At 36.1% G+C, this 16201-nt stretch overlaps 1 protein-coding gene across 1 annotated transcript; it reads right to left on the bottom strand.

The window, feature by feature from the left end:
- Positions 1–8113: 8113 nt before the first annotated feature.
- LOC131841599 (lysophosphatidylserine lipase ABHD12-like) lies at positions 8114–15842 on the bottom strand. Its single transcript, XM_059189919.1, has 11 exons — positions 15825–15842; positions 15704–15779; positions 15471–15592; positions 14992–15105; positions 13826–13954; positions 12739–12831; positions 11122–11256; positions 10650–10798; positions 9940–10107; positions 8705–8832; positions 8114–8206 (listed from the first exon to the last, which is right to left on the bottom strand). Exons 2-11 carry the CDS (start codon positions 15712–15714, stop codon positions 8167–8169), a joined length of 1089 nt encoding a protein of 362 aa, XP_059045902.1. The 5' UTR covers positions 15715–15779; positions 15825–15842; the 3' UTR covers positions 8114–8166.
- Between the last annotated feature and the right edge of the window lie 359 nt (positions 15843–16201).

Here is a 16201-nt window from a genome sequence, read left to right as displayed (position 1 = left end):
ATTTATAACATACTTAATCCTTTGAAAGGAATGTTATTTAATCAGTGAGTTTTTAATTTAAATTTAATATTTACAACAAATGATGATGTCGTTCGTTTGGTTCGCATGAAAAGTTGATGAAGCATAAAAAAATGCTTTTAAGTATAAAAAACATCGACTTCAAGCCTTTTTAGGCTAGCTGTGTCCGCGGCTTTATCCTCTTGAAGGTATATGTTATTCTGAGGTATAAGTTACTACTATTGTTATTGTAAAGTTTCATAAAAATCCGTTCAGAAGTTTTTGTGTGAAAGAATAACAAACATCCATCAATGCTCACAAGCTATCGCGTTTATAATATTAATAAAATTTGTTAAAGGTTAACTATACACATGTTAAATTAACTTGACGACCTCGGTGGTCTAGCGGTTAAGCACACCGCTTTACGACCGATGGTCGCGGGTTCGATTCCTCGCATGGCACAAACATTTGTATTCATGAGTATGATTGTTTGTATCGGTCTGGGTGTTTTCTATGTATAATATGTATGTATTTACAAAAAAAAAATCTATGTATATGTATCAGTTATCTAGTACTCATAACACAAGCTTTAGCTAGCTTAACTTGGGTCTAGATGGCTCTGTGTGAATTGTCCTGAGATTATTATAATTATTATTATTAGTTAATATAAAAACACATTAAGCTCAGACTGTCACAAGTAAAAACATATTTGATAAGCTATATTATTGAAAAATTATATTAAAATCCGTTCAGTAATAATTTGCGTGAAAAAGTAACAAACATCCATTCATCCATACACACAAACTTTCGCCTTTATAATATTAGTAAGACATATACTTATTATTTACGTTTATTTCATTCCATTCGTGCACCATTTACCACCTTCAGTATAGTAGTTATTGCGTGAAAAAGTAACAAACATCCGACCATACTCACGAAGATTTGCTTTTATAAAATAAGTTAATTTCTTTTGTCTGTTCTCCTCTATCCAAAGATTGTCCGGAAGAGATCGCTTCAGCGATAAGACCGCCTTTTGTACCTTCATACTCTATAAATTTTGTTTGTTATATTTTGTACCTACTAGATAAAAAAAAATGAAAACGATTTACTAGGTATGCTATATTTTGTAATATTGTTACAATTATTTTACAAAATATTTAAGCTACTTATTATTGTAACATAATTATATTTGAGCTTACTTTTGACTAAATAAAAATAATAATCTCAGGACAATTCATACAGCGCCATCTAGACCCAAGCAAGCTAAAGCTTATGTTATGGGTACTAGATAACTGATACAAACACAGATTTTTCATTTATAATAACATACATATTATACATAGAAATTGCTCGTTCTTCTTGTGATGAGATAGCTTTCCGAAAGAGCGGTAGATTAAAAAAAAGTGATGACTAAGTGTTTCAATATAAGTTTATTTGAATAAATGATTTTCTATTCTATTCTAGAAAACACCCATCGATACAAACAATCATACTCATGAATATAAATGCCATGCGAGGAATCGAACCCACGACCGTCAGAAGGAAGGCGGTGTGCTAAACCGCTAGACCACTGGGGCCGTCAATATACATGTAGATACTAATAAAATACCATCATATAAACAACGGATTCTTGCAGATCTAATGTGCCAGAGATAATAAGCGATTAGTAGCCAAATGTTTACATAATATCTAATAAAATATCGGCCCTCGCCGCGCCGCGTCTCCGATTGCAGCGAGTGCCGACTGCGAAATGGTAAAGTGAAGCGCACGCTGTTATGAATATTAAATTTCACCCCACGATTAATAGGGATGAGACCAGAACGAATATCGATATTCACATGTTTATTATTTAAAATATAAAGATTTGTAATGCATCCGTGCGAAAGACGGGTCGCTTTAATTCTCAACTATTCTACTCAAATATTCTGTATGTTCACAAAATCTTGACTTATTTCCAAAAAACAACATATTCATAATATTAATACTAGATTTAAAGACAAGCTTGCTGTCACCAAGTATCGTTAGAAAAACCCAATAGATCTTTTATGGGAATAGGTATAAAAATGTACAATAAGATACCAAAGGATATACTGGAATTACTTAAATAAATTCAAAACATCTGTTAAATCATATTTACTGAGCAAAGCCTATTACTCACTAAACGATTACTCGTCATTAAACGAGTGTGTATGGCAATAGTTGTTCATGCACGGGATTTTAATTTAATGTTAGACATAGACCTATATAAATATACACTGTAAATAAATTGTCTTTGAAAAAAAGTAATTCAATTGAGTTTTTTGCGGGTTCTTCTCAATTGGATCTATATATAGTATATACTGAACTGGACGGTGGGGAACGCACTGCCTAAGAGTGGAACACACTTCCAGCGTTTGTGTTCCCGGAGAAATACAACCCCGGATTCTTCAAGTCTATGGTGAATTGATATCTTCTGGGTAAGCGCGCTACATCCTAGGTCGCCATCTTCTTCCATCAGATGAGGTAAGACCAAGTGCAAATCCCTTTTTAAATAAAAAAGAAAGTAGTTGAACGCACTACTATTCACAAATTAAAATACCATCTATATGGATGGCGGTCCTCCACCGTAGGTTTTTCCAGGAACATTTTGCCACGCACAACCACATTGTGGAATCACCTTCCAGCAATGGTATTTCCGATACGATATCGAAGCCTTCAAGAAAAGAGCTTATTCCTTTTTAAAAGGCCGACAACGTACTTGCAATTCCCCTGGTGTTGCGGGTGCTCATGGGCGGCAGTAATCACTTACTATCAGGTGATCCGCATGCTCGTTTGACCCTTATGCTATAAAATAAATCTTTAAAATTTAAATTGCCATTATAGTCTTATTTACCTATGTATATTCTGAAAGAAAGGATAAGGCAAGAATAATGAGATGAGATCCAAATATAGATATTTATATTATTTATTTTTTTATTAAATACGACACTGTGGGTACTATACAGTGTCGTATTTAATAAAAAAAAAAGCGATTGTCGCTAACATTCATCATCATCATCATCGCAGCCCGGAAGACGTCCACTGCTGGACATAGGCCTCCCCAAAGATCTCCACGACGATCGGTCCTGCGCTGCTCGCATCCAATGCCTTCCCGCGATCTTGACCAGATCGTCGGTCCACCTTGCTGGAGGCCTTCCCACGCTGCGTCTTCCGGTCCGTGGTCGCCACTCGAGGACTTTACTGCCCCAACGGCCATCTGTCCTACGAGCTATGTGCCCTGCCCATTACCACTTCAAAGTCGCAATTCTTCGGGCTATGTCGGTCACTCTGGTTCTTCTGCGGATCTCCTCATTTCTGATTCGATCACGCAGAGAAACTCCGAGCATAGCCCTCTCCATCGCCCTCTGAGTGACTCTGAGCTGGTTGATGGGGCCCATAGTTAGCGACCACGTCTCTGTTCCGTAAGTCATCACTGGCAACACACATTGGTCGTAAACCTTCGTCTTGAGACACTGCGGAAATTTGGACGAAAAGATATATCGGAGCTTCCCGAACGCTGCCCATCCGAGTTGGATTCGACGATTGACCTCTTTCTCGAAATTGGATCTACCTAGCTGGATAGTTTGCCCTAAGTATACGTAGTGATCGACAATTTCGAGTGTAGAATCTCCGATTTTTACGGGAGCAGGTACGACATGGACGTTTGACATAATTTTCGTCTTGTCCATGTTCATTTTAAGACCTACTCCTTGTGAGACTCTACTGAGGTCTTCGAGCATTTTGCTAAGGTCTTCCAGGGTCTCAGCCATGACCACGATATCGTCGGCAAATCGAAGGTGATTGATGTGTCGCTAACATTACATTTTATTAAATCTTTGGTATAATATATAATATATATAGCTATATTTCTCATCTCATTATTCTTGCCTTATCCTTTCTTTCCTGATTTTTTTATTAAATGTCCTTTACCTATAATATTTTACCCATTACTAATATTATTTTTATATGAACAGATTCAATATAACTGATAATTTAAAAAACTGACCTATAATACCTATCCAATATAATAAGACATCAATAATATAATCAATCACAAAATAAAAAAATACCTAATTATAATATTTTAGTTATAACTCGAAAGTGACTGACATAGTGATCTATCAACGCACAGCCCAAACCACTGGACAGATCGGGCTGAAATTTGGCATGCAGGTAGATGTTATGACGTAGGCATCCGCTAAGAAAGGAGTTTGATTAATTCTACCCCCAAGGGGATAAAATAGGGGATGAAAGTTTGTATGAAACTTTGTCAATTTTAAACCGATCGGGCTGACACTTTGCATGCATAAAGCTACTATGACGTAGGCATCCCCTGAGAAAGGATTTTGATAGATTCCACCCCTAAGGGGATAAATTAACGCGAGCAAAACCGCGGGCAAAAGCTAGTAGGTGTATATATTTGTTTTACATAATTTAATTTTGATTCAGTCTCCATTAAAATTTATATCGATATCGACACAACGAAACGTCCAATCACTAAAGAAAGTGGTTTGCAAATTTTCACCGCGGGAGCGCACCTAATGAACGCTCGTTCGAGACCGCACATGTGTCGAGATTGGGCGTCGAGAGCTCTCGCCATTTCACGCTCCCGTGGTAGGGGGGCCTGTAACAGATCTATCTAATACCACAGATAACATAATATTACATACTAATATAATACGTGATTTGTATTTCTTTGTTTTTGTTTTTTTTTATACAATACCTTGGTAGGTAGATGTAGGTACATCTCGTCGTTATATGGTGCTGCAATCACAGTAAACACTAGTTACTTATATTTTGCTCTTTAAAAATAAACTACTTTAATATTTATTTATCTTACGTTTGTGAGTATGATTGGATGTTTGTTACTCTTTCACGCAAAAACTACTGGATGGATTTTGATGAAACTTTACAATAATATAGCTTATACATCAAAATAACATATAGGTTATAATTTATAAATATAGCATGTAAATTGACCGATATATGTATAATGATGAGCGTGTGTAATGCAGACGAAGTTGCCCGGGTCAGTTAGTTTATAATAATACTAGCTGTACCCGCGACTTCGGCCGCGTGGAATTTAACTTTATTTTTCTAAAATAAAAGTAGCCTAAGTTACTCCTTATTACATCAGCTACCTGACAAAAAAGTCCCGTTAATATCGCTTCAGCCGTTGCAGAGATTAGCCGGAACAAACAGAACGACAGACAGACAGATAAAAATTTTAAAAAGGGGTTTTTTGGTGTATTTACCCTATTTATATTCATATGCATGCAGTAAAAAACGGTTATTTCAATATTACAAACAGACACTCCAATTTTATTTATATGTATAGATGTAATAAACAGAGCGCCAGCTAGTCCCAAGTTAAGCAGAGCTAGGGTTATGGATACTAGACAACTGATATAAATACATAGATACATTTTTTTGTAAATATAGATATATCGAAAACACCCAGACCGATACAAACAATCATACTCATGAAAACAAAGTTTGCACCGTACGAGGAACAAACCCGCAACCATCGGATGTAAACCGCTAGACCACCGAGGCCGTCAAAAAGCAGATGACCTAACAGCTAGTTAGGTGTAAATACGAATGTTTATTTGTCTGTTATTTTTTCATGACTTCTCTTCTTATTTTTAAATAAATATCTAGTTTATGGTCATTCTCGAGATACAAACTATCATAATATCAAATTTCATTAAGATCCGTTCAGCTGTTTAGTCTCAAAGAAGTGACAAACAAACATACAAATAGACACGCTTTCGCATTTATAATATGAGTATGGATAATGGCAAATCACGAATAATAACAACTTTGTTACGGCGTTTGAATCCTAATTTGGAACGTGACGTATTTCCGTCGCCTCTACCTCCATAAACCAGTTTAAAAGACATCTGGTAATCCCTACAATGTCCCTCATTTCGCATTTGTTTAATACAAAAGCGAGGGGCAGGGTGGTTTTTGTTAGGCTGGTCGACGCTACAAAGAGTTTCCGCTTCATTGTGCGCGCGATCGAGAGACGGATAAATTCAAATAAAGAATGTTTGATTCACACTCGTTTAATGAACAGGGGTTGAGAACTGTTCAAGTTGAGTGCTTTTTAGTAATTTGCAGTCTATTTTATTACAGTAAATAAATATAAATAACAATAATAAATAAAACTGGACAATTAACACAGCGCCATCTAGTCCCACGATTTTTTTATACAACACCTGCATTTCATAATCTAATGGCGCTTCGATCACAGGAAACATTAGCTCCTTATAATAATATCTCAGTACAATTCACACAGCCATATCTAGTCCTACGGTAAGCTGAGCTTGTATTATGGGCACTAGACAACTGATGTATATACTTAGATTAATTTTTTTTTTGTAAATACAAAAATAATATACATAGAAAATACACAGACCGATACAAACAATCATACTTATGAATACAAAATGTTTGCATCGTGCGAGGAATCGAATCCGCGACCATCGGAAGTAAAGCGGTGTGCTAAACCGCCAAAGCAAAACCAAACCAAACTAAACCAAGCTTTCATCTTTTAAACAACGCAACGGATTTTAATGCAGTTTTTAGCAATAGATAGAGTGATTTAAGAGGAAGGTTTATATGTATAATACATGGACGCCCGTACGAATCCGGGGCGGGTTAGTTAGTATTATATAAATAAGTAAATTATGGTTTTTGTATTAGATATAATAAGGAGTTATTTAGGCTACTTTTAATTTAGAATGTTCTCTAACTTTTTTGTTAAACTATGCACTCTTTGAGGCAAAAACTAAATACTACTAGACTTATTTTTATAACTTAACTTATTAAACAAAATGTGATATCGTGATGCATTTCAGCATGTAGGATGAAAGATTGTGCCACTGTGCGTTGGATAAGTAACTTTACCTAGCGTTACGTAAGTCACGCAGTGGTTAATATATATAAAGAAATTCTTTATAATAATATAATTAAATATTTCAACAATTCAAATTGTAACGCGTTCTGCGCTGTTGATTGCAAGTTATGTCAAAGGGAGCTGTCTTATATGTATAGTCTTAGTAATTAGTCTAAGGTAGAGTAATTCAAGATGTAACAGTTAATATAAGTACATGTTCCAACCCCACTGTGTGTTTACTCTCACCACCGATCCTGTCATTGCAGATATACTTAGAGGTATATCAAGTATTAGAGGTATATCAGTACTATAGTGTATAATTATACTTACGCAAACATTGTACCAATCACATAAATATTGCTCTATTATCTTAATATATGTAACTCAAAGGTGACTGACTAACATAATGATCTATCAACGCACAGCCCAAACCACCGGACGGATCGAGCTGAAATTTGGCATACAGGTAGATGTTATGACGTAGGCATCCGCTAAGAAAGGATTTTGATTAATTCTACCCCCAAGGGAACAAAATAGGGAATGAAGGTTTGTATGAAACTTTATTAATTTTAAACCGATCGGGCTGAGACTTTACATGCATAAAGCTACTATGACGTAGGCATCCCTTAAGAAAGGATTTTAATAAATTCCACCCCTAAGGGGATAAATTAACACGAGCGAAGCCGCGGGTAAAAGCTAGTGTGTATATATTACACGTATAACTAACACGTGTAAAAAATATACAAAAAGGAAATAATAACTACTCGAGTTAATTGCGAAGAAATTTAACGATGTACTAATTGCTACAATGTAAAACTCGTATAAACTATTCAACAATATACTTCAGAAACAAAAAAAAATGCAATAATCATTATACGGTCGGTTGCATTTATTCAATTGCTAATTAGACGCGAGTAAAAATGTTGCGAACCCCATCTCGGAGGCATAGACAATAAATTATTTTTTCCTTCGGCTACCGTGCGGCCTTCTTTTTTAATAATTCAAAAGATTTATTACAGAACGCGCGCACAGATAAAAAAAATACACAGCTATAATATATTGCGTTCAATTTGTACAAATTAAATAATGGTCATAGCTATCTGGCCGCTTGTTATTGCAACATCTAAAATGGACCTTTAAGTGAAGAGATAAGGTTGGTATTGTAAATAAAACGTTTGATTAAATGACATACCGCGTCTTAGTAGTTTGTTTTTATTACAGAAAAATATATTTATTCGTGAGATTTCTCGCTACTCCGGGTTTCTTGTGTTGATTTGTTTCAAGAAGTCACTGCAACAAACAAACAATTACTTTTTGCCTGCGGTTGATTTCTTCGCGGCGGTACTTAATGTTAGATACTAGCTGTTCTCGCGGTTTTACCCGCGTGAAATTAGCCTATATGTTATTCTGATGTATATATATTGAATAATTTAATTTGATAATAATAATAAACATAATAGTAATACATACATAATGACAGACATAAAACAGACAACGTTTTTTCTGTATCTCATGAATGTTATGTGTCTGTAATTGTGAATAAAGAGTTTATCTATCTATCTAATAATAAATAAGCTTGGAGAATTTACACAGCGCCATCTAGTCTAACGGTAAGCAGAGCTTGCGTTATGGGTACTAGACAAGATCATTTGAAAATAATAAGAGCTGAGTTTCTTGTCAGTTCTTCTCACCTTGAAATCATTCCGAACTGACGTTAGATTTGACATGTCATAAGAGTCTGTAATAGACCTACATGAATAGAGATATAATTTGAATAGACATACATACCTGATGATATTTTCCAAGTCGGGAGCTTCGCAGAGGTTGTTGTGACCTAGGCCGGCGCCCCGCTCGAAGCTGTGGAAGTGCAGGGGCGCCGCCCCCGGCCCGCGGGACTGCGCTACCGTCTCATGTAACTATATATAGTGAAGAATGTTGACACTTATATAAATGTCCATATGAGTCCAACCGTTCCGTCCTGACCACTTTCACACACACTCGCGACACCGTCCTCGCCGGAGAAGGCAACGACCTCAACCACACTATACCGCGTAATCAAGCGCCTCGGTGCACTCAGACTAAAATCCGTCAGGCGAGAGTTGGCTTTCAGCCGCTTCATAAGTCATTCCGCGGGTTTGGAGTGCCATCTGCACTCGCCCCTATCGTCCGCTGAAGCTGTAAGGCCAGGTGCGGACAACAGCATTAGAGTAGTCCGAAAAAAAACTTATATATCCTTTCTAAATACCGCATCTTAAAAGGCAAACAAATTACTTGCAATTGCCCTCAAATCGATACCCCGTCCAATTCAAACGGGGATCGAAATTACGACGGCCCAAGCCGAGGTTCGAACCCCTAGTGGTGCCCTCAGACTAAAGTAATAAGTATTCCCCCATACTATTGTAAACCTAACAGTTGTCTAGTCCTACCTATAACACAAGCCCTGCTTACCTTGGGACAAGATGGCGCTGTGTTAATTGTCCTAGATTTTTTTTTTATTGGATGACTAGCTACTCGCACCGGCTTCGCACGGGTGCACATGTATTATACATATAAACCTTCCTCTTGAATCAATCTATCTATTAAAAGAAACCGCTTCAAAAACCGTTGCGTAGTTTTAAAGATTTAAGCATACGTAGGGACGGACAGACAGCAATCGCGACTTTGTTTTATACTATGTAATGATAATGGAATAGTGCTTCGCCTGCGCTTTCACGCTGGCGGAGCTTCAATAGAGGCTGAGAAGATGAGGTCAGGTAACTTAAATACCTGGTAATCGTGGTAAATTCACAAGGAATTCGTCACTATAGTTTCTATGGGGAACCGCGTGGTGGTCAACCTGAGATGGTACATTGCTAGCAATGGGATCACTAGTCCGCGTTATTCACAATCTCCTTCACCCTCTGGGTTATTATTATCTAATATTTTAAATACAAAAATACAACATTGAGTAGAATAGTTCGACGTACAATAATAGATTTCTCCAACTTCAAAAATATGGGCAGAAAGAATTAAAAAAATAGTACCTTAACGGCGAGTTCATATGGGACAACCTTGTCGCACTTGCTGTGCATCATCAGGATGGGGACATGAGGGACCTTCATCAGGTACTGGTCGGTGGTGAAGACATACTCTGAGGATACTGTGAACGGCTTCACGAACGTATCCTTATAATACGGCAGCCAGGAGACTAGCTGAACAGTAAAAAAAATATTAAAAAATAATCTACCCTTGAATGTTGGTCCACAGCCTCGGCTTCGGTGGTCTAGCGGTTTACCACATCGCTTTACTTCCGATGGTCGCGGGTTCATTACAACAGACCAATACATCTAGACCCGGGGGAAGGTTATTTTGGAATTGTTAGTAATGGGAAATTATAAACCCATTGCTAACGATTTACTATGTTAGGTCGACCTCCACGCGGTCCCCTCTGGAAACCTTCGTGATTAATTCTTGATGAATTTATCACGATGGGTTAACTGGACTAATTTCATGCCCATCCTATCATCCTCCACTGGTGCCTCGCCAGCGTAAACCGTTAGCGCAGGCGGGAGCACCATTCCATTATAATCCATTAAAAAAAATACATCCAGACCAATACAAAAAATCATACTCAAGAATACAAGTGTTTGCACCGTGTGGGAATCGAATCCCCGATCATCAGAATTAAAATGTTGTACTAATACGTTAGACCATCGAAGCCTTCAGTAGATATATATATAGACCTAAAACTGACCTTTGAGAATGGATGCCTTTCAATTTCGTCCATGAGGTTATTGAAGGGAGCCTCCAGAACGACGGCGTCAGGTTGAGGTAGACACTTCATGTCCAAGTTTGTGCAAAGCTCCGACATATGAGAGATCATATTTGCCACTACCGCAGTACCTATAAAATACCATAAGTTATTAGAAATAGTAATAAGAAATCCTTTATTCAAATAAACTTAATTTAAGCACTTTTGAATAGCTTTTGTGAAAACTCTTTAGTTTAACTTTTTAAATTTAACACAAGCTTTAAATAGCTTAACTTGGGACTAGATGGCGCTGTGTGAATTGTCCTGAGATTATTATTATTATTATTATTATTATTTAAACATAAATTGTAACTATTTATATCAGTTGTACCTATAAGCATTAATTTGTGATTTGTGACTAGATGGCATTGTGTAAACGGTCTAGGGATATAAAAAAAAACTACTCTTTCCGTACCTAAAGAGTGACCCCAGAGCAGCACAGCAGGCCTGGTATCAGGGTCTAGGGAGTCGTTCAGCCAGGAGTACACCTTCAGCGCATCTTCCACCACACCGCGCTCCGTCGGCCTCACCCGAGTTGAATCCCCGTAACCTTTAAACACATTATTTTAAAAATGCATCCAGCATCCGATTCTTAGAAGCTGAAAATCCTCCTGACCTAAGAAACCTGATTTCATCGTCAACCTATCAACGTCCACTAATACTCGGCCTGATGCCTGATGGTAAACACAGGTAGGAATGAAGGAGCACAATTCCATAATGCTCATTAGGAACCAAACATACGGGTGGAGATGATAAGATATATAATGATAATGATAAGATGGTCTCAGTGGTCTAGCGGTGGATAAACCCTCTTACTTACGATCATCGCGGGTTCGATTCCTCTAACGATACAAAAAATTGTACCTATGAGTATGATTGCCTGTATCGATCTGGGTGTTTTCTTATTAAATGTATATTATAAAATATGTTTACAAAACAAAAATTATATATCTATGTATTTCAATCTCTCTACTAAGCTCTCTAAGCTCTACTTAGCTTATGAGTAATAGATGGCATTGTGTGAATTGTTCAAAAATTGTCCATTAAATATCATTATATTATACTAGCTGTACACGCGACTTCGTCCGCGTGGAATTTAACTTTGCTTTTCTAAAATAAAAGTAGCCTAAGTTACTCCTTATTACATCAGCTACCTGTCAATAACAGTCCCGTCAAAATCGGTCCAACCACTTCAGAGATTAGCCGGAACAAACAGACAGACAGACACACAAAAATTGTAAAAAACGTTATTTCAATATTACAAACAGACACTCCAATTTTATTTATATGTATAATAATCTATTATTATATAATAAATTAAAATGTTTAATTTAATACTTCAGTTTGTTAATAATCGAATCTGAAATCATCAGAAATCTAAGTAATGTGATAAACCACTACACCACTATAGCCAAATCTCAGAATTCTCTAGAACCATAAATTAAGGAGACAATTGTAATCACTATTTGTAGGTATATTATTCTTGTCTTGCCACAGAAGGCAATAAATGAATCATATCTTCCAATTTTGTGTTCAGTGAAAGAGCAGAACAGGTAGAAACAATGACCCTATTGTATTGCATTGTATTGGTTAGTTTTTTTGTAAAAAAAACAAACACGTGGCAAATGCGATTCGTTTAAACCAGTATTCCCCGACCTTTATAGCGCCATGCCCCTACTTAGCCTTTCTAAAATTCTTACCCACCCCCTCCCCTCTAGTAAGTAAATTTTCAATAATAAAATTCCGAATAATTATAATAAAGATTTTGCTATGTTAATTTATTATTTTAGTTTAGACTAGCCCTGGCTTCGCACGGGTGTACCTACATGTATTATATATATAAACTTTTTTCTAGAATCATTAAAAAACTCAACCTCAACTGCTTCAAAATCCGTTGCGTAGTTTTAAATTTACGCATACGGAATAGGGACGGACAGACAGCGACAGCGACTTTATTTTATACTATGTAACGATAAAACAGTTATTTAAGAAGTCCAGGTCCGGAGAGTTTTTTTAATTAACAACAACAAACCTCTATAATCGAAAGCGATGACATGAAAGTTCATTTTCTGAAACACTTTGTACATTTGTACTCTGTGGGGTGATGCTCTGTGGTTGGAGTTTCCTAAAATTAATAAATTAAAACTATATTATAGGTACGTAATTACCTAATATTACACTGTATAGGTATGCTTATATGAAGTCACCACTTAAGATCCTCTTTATAACTCGGCCATTCATAATTTGACGACCTCCGTGGCCTAGCGGTAGCACACCGCTTCACTCCCGATGGTCGCGGGTTCGATTCCTCGCACGGTACAAACATTTGTAATCATGAGTATGATAGTTTGTATAGTTTTGGATGTTTTCTATGTATATTATATGTATTCACAAAAAATATCAAGCACTTAAGTATCTATGTATTATATTAGTTGTCTAATACCCATAACACAAGCTCTGCTTAGCTTGGGACTTGATGGTGCTGTGTTAATTGTCCAGGATTGTTTATTATTATTTATGTACATCTGGTTATTCTAGTTACTAAAGCTATAGATATAACTTCTTGACCGTTATTACAAATGTGGTAGACTGTAGCAGTGACAACTGTCGACATTGTGGTGACCGCAACAGTCAGTATACCCATATTTTGATTTATATATTTAAATCTAATGCAGTTAGTAAAAATACCTTTTACATTGTTAACCAGATTTAAACTCACGACCTTTGCGTATAAGACGGGGTAGTTAACCACTAAGCTAGGCAGTACGCCGTTCCCTATATACCATCGCACCGCTCACCATCGACAGGGAATTTATCCCCACACGCTAGAACCTAAATTGTCTCGGACAGTGCGGTTTCAGAGGAGCTTCCTTCCGCGTACACTTAGATTGTGGTATGAACTACCTGCCGAGGTTTTCTCACTAGAGTACAGGATAGGGTTTTTCAAGAAGGGTAGTTATGTTAAGGTTTTTTAAGGGTCGGCAACGCGCACGTGACACCCTTGGTGTCTCATGCGTCCATAGTCTACGGTAACCGTTTACCATCAGATGGGCCGTATGCTTGTTTGCCACCTAAGTGGTATAAAAAAAAACTACATACAAATATTTGTAAATACATACCATGACAATATAAAACAATGGTGTTCTTGGTTTTCTTCAACTCATGGTGTAATCGTATATCTATTGTTTTATAATCACGTATTATAAACATGTCTTTAAACATAGAGCATGGAATAATGTGCCATACACCTGCAAATAATACAACGCAGCCATAGAAATAAAGAGGTCAAAGAAGTCATCATCATCAGCCCACTGCAGTCCACTGCTGGACATGGGCCCCTCCCAAAGCACGCCACTGGGCGCGATCATCAACCCTTCTCTTTCAGTTATTACCCGCAACCCTATATATATCTATATATCATCACTTCACCTAGCTGCGGGGCGTCCTACCCTACGTGTTCGAAGAAATCAATATCGTTTAATTTGGCCATATACCTACGCAATAAGTGGCCATAAGTGTAATAGAAATACCTAGTTCCTATTCAAATAAACTTAAATACTTTTTGAGTAGCATATTTTATTCTACAGCTCCTTTAGAACTCGAATTCAGTCAAGTAAAATTGATTATAAATTTGTCATATTATAAATTTGATAACAAATAAGTCATACACAATTACATTTAATCACGCAAAAAATCCAATAATTGTAATCCAAACGGGACATCGAGACAGCATACCCAAGATACTGGCAGCGTTGCCTCTTTGAATGGCCATATACTTACCTACCTTCTGGTCAAAATAGCTACCAGCTCTGTGGTCACTAGTAACCTCGATAAGTCGCGCTGGAAATACTTGTAAATTTGGTTGATGCTGTTTTCAATAAGCGATGACAACAATATGAAGTTTATGTAGTTTATTTTTACTAAATAACTTAATACCATCTTAAGATATCAACTAGATATTCTATAGTACAGTGCTTATACCTACCAATTTGTAAATTAGTATAAACTTCATTAATTGGCCATTAATCGAAATTGCGTAAGAATGGAATCAAAAATGAAATGTTTTCTGTTATAGAAACGAATAATAGTACTGAAACACATGGCTCTCTATTATACGCCATAGACTAACCTCAGTCTATTCCATTTATCAACTGCCAACAATTAAATTAAAATGATTAATTGTAGTTACTTTGTAATTATTATTATATAGGGTTATTTATCTAATAATTTTTATTCACCATTTTGTAATTATTTATACACCACAAATGAGATTATATTCACTTACCTAATTTTATAGGACAATCATCCACTTTAGATTGAAATTTAATATTGAAGTTTCTGCCACCAACGATGTTACAGCTTGAAGGGTTTTCATAATCAAGATTACGTGGGTAATTTACTGAAATAAGCGCCTACTTATATTATTTGAAGTTGTTTACGTCCTCTCACTTTTGCTATTTTATTGCTACAGGCATATTTTCATTATTATTATTATATTTCTTATATAACCTGATATATTTATATATTGTATATATAAACATATCAGAAGGGTATTTTTATTATTGAGGGTTTTGGGCTATTGTCAGCTGTTTAGACCTGTAACACTGCGATCTATATAGATCTATTGTGGTCGCCCTTTTTCAAAGTTCGCTATCTAGACACGTCAGGGACAGAAGTTGAAGGATACTCTTAGGAATGATGGTTTTTATATTATCAGGATAGAGTGTATACTTTTTAAAGGAGTGTAAATACAGATTAACTTACTGCAATTGGAAAAAATCATTTTCCTCTGCACAGATTTGCTATATTTGAAAAGTAGAGGCAGTACTGCAATCTGTACCACAAATAGGCTGGCAGTAAACGAAGCGCCGGTTAGTAAGATAGTTCTAAAATATCAGAGTATTAGGTACTTTATGATTTATATGCTAAAATAATAATCTATATTTTAAATGTACAATTTATAACAGAATCATATTACAGACTTAGATATTACTTACCCAATCACCATTCTTAATGGGTGTTAATTTATATATGTATATTTAACGAGCTATCCTTTTAGGACTTTCATTTTAGAAACCTATTGACTAGGAAACAGTCAGAGATGGATCAAAATTTTAGGTTTTTTTTATTCATTTTATAAATTTGTGTAAAATGACCGAATGTTTTTGTATTTTATTTATGTTACATTGTATTAATCAGACAGGTATATGTCAATGTAAATAATAAATCATGTTTTTCTTCCATACTTTTTAAGGGAAGGAAGGCATTTTTCCATACAGCTTAGATTTATTTCAATATCAGCCCAATGCTCGACATAGGCATTTCCGGGAAGAGACCAATTCTTGTGATTTACATTTATCAGACCAGACTTAATTTTGTTTTACATATTTGTCTTTATTACTTGCTTATCAATAAGTTAAGGTTGAAGACATTGAAGAGATAGAGTTTTTTTTATGGATGATAATGATACATTCGACTGCGCTTTTAACATTTAG

The sequence above is a fragment of the Achroia grisella genome, unplaced genomic scaffold (assembly GCF_030625045.1).
Source record: "Achroia grisella isolate CSIRO2021 unplaced genomic scaffold, CSIRO_AGI_Agris_v1 utg1847, whole genome shotgun sequence".
Classification (NCBI taxonomy): domain Eukaryota; kingdom Metazoa; phylum Arthropoda; class Insecta; order Lepidoptera; family Pyralidae; genus Achroia; species Achroia grisella.
The sequence above is the reverse complement of the archived record's forward strand: the minus strand, read 5'-3'. Positions and strand labels throughout refer to the sequence as shown.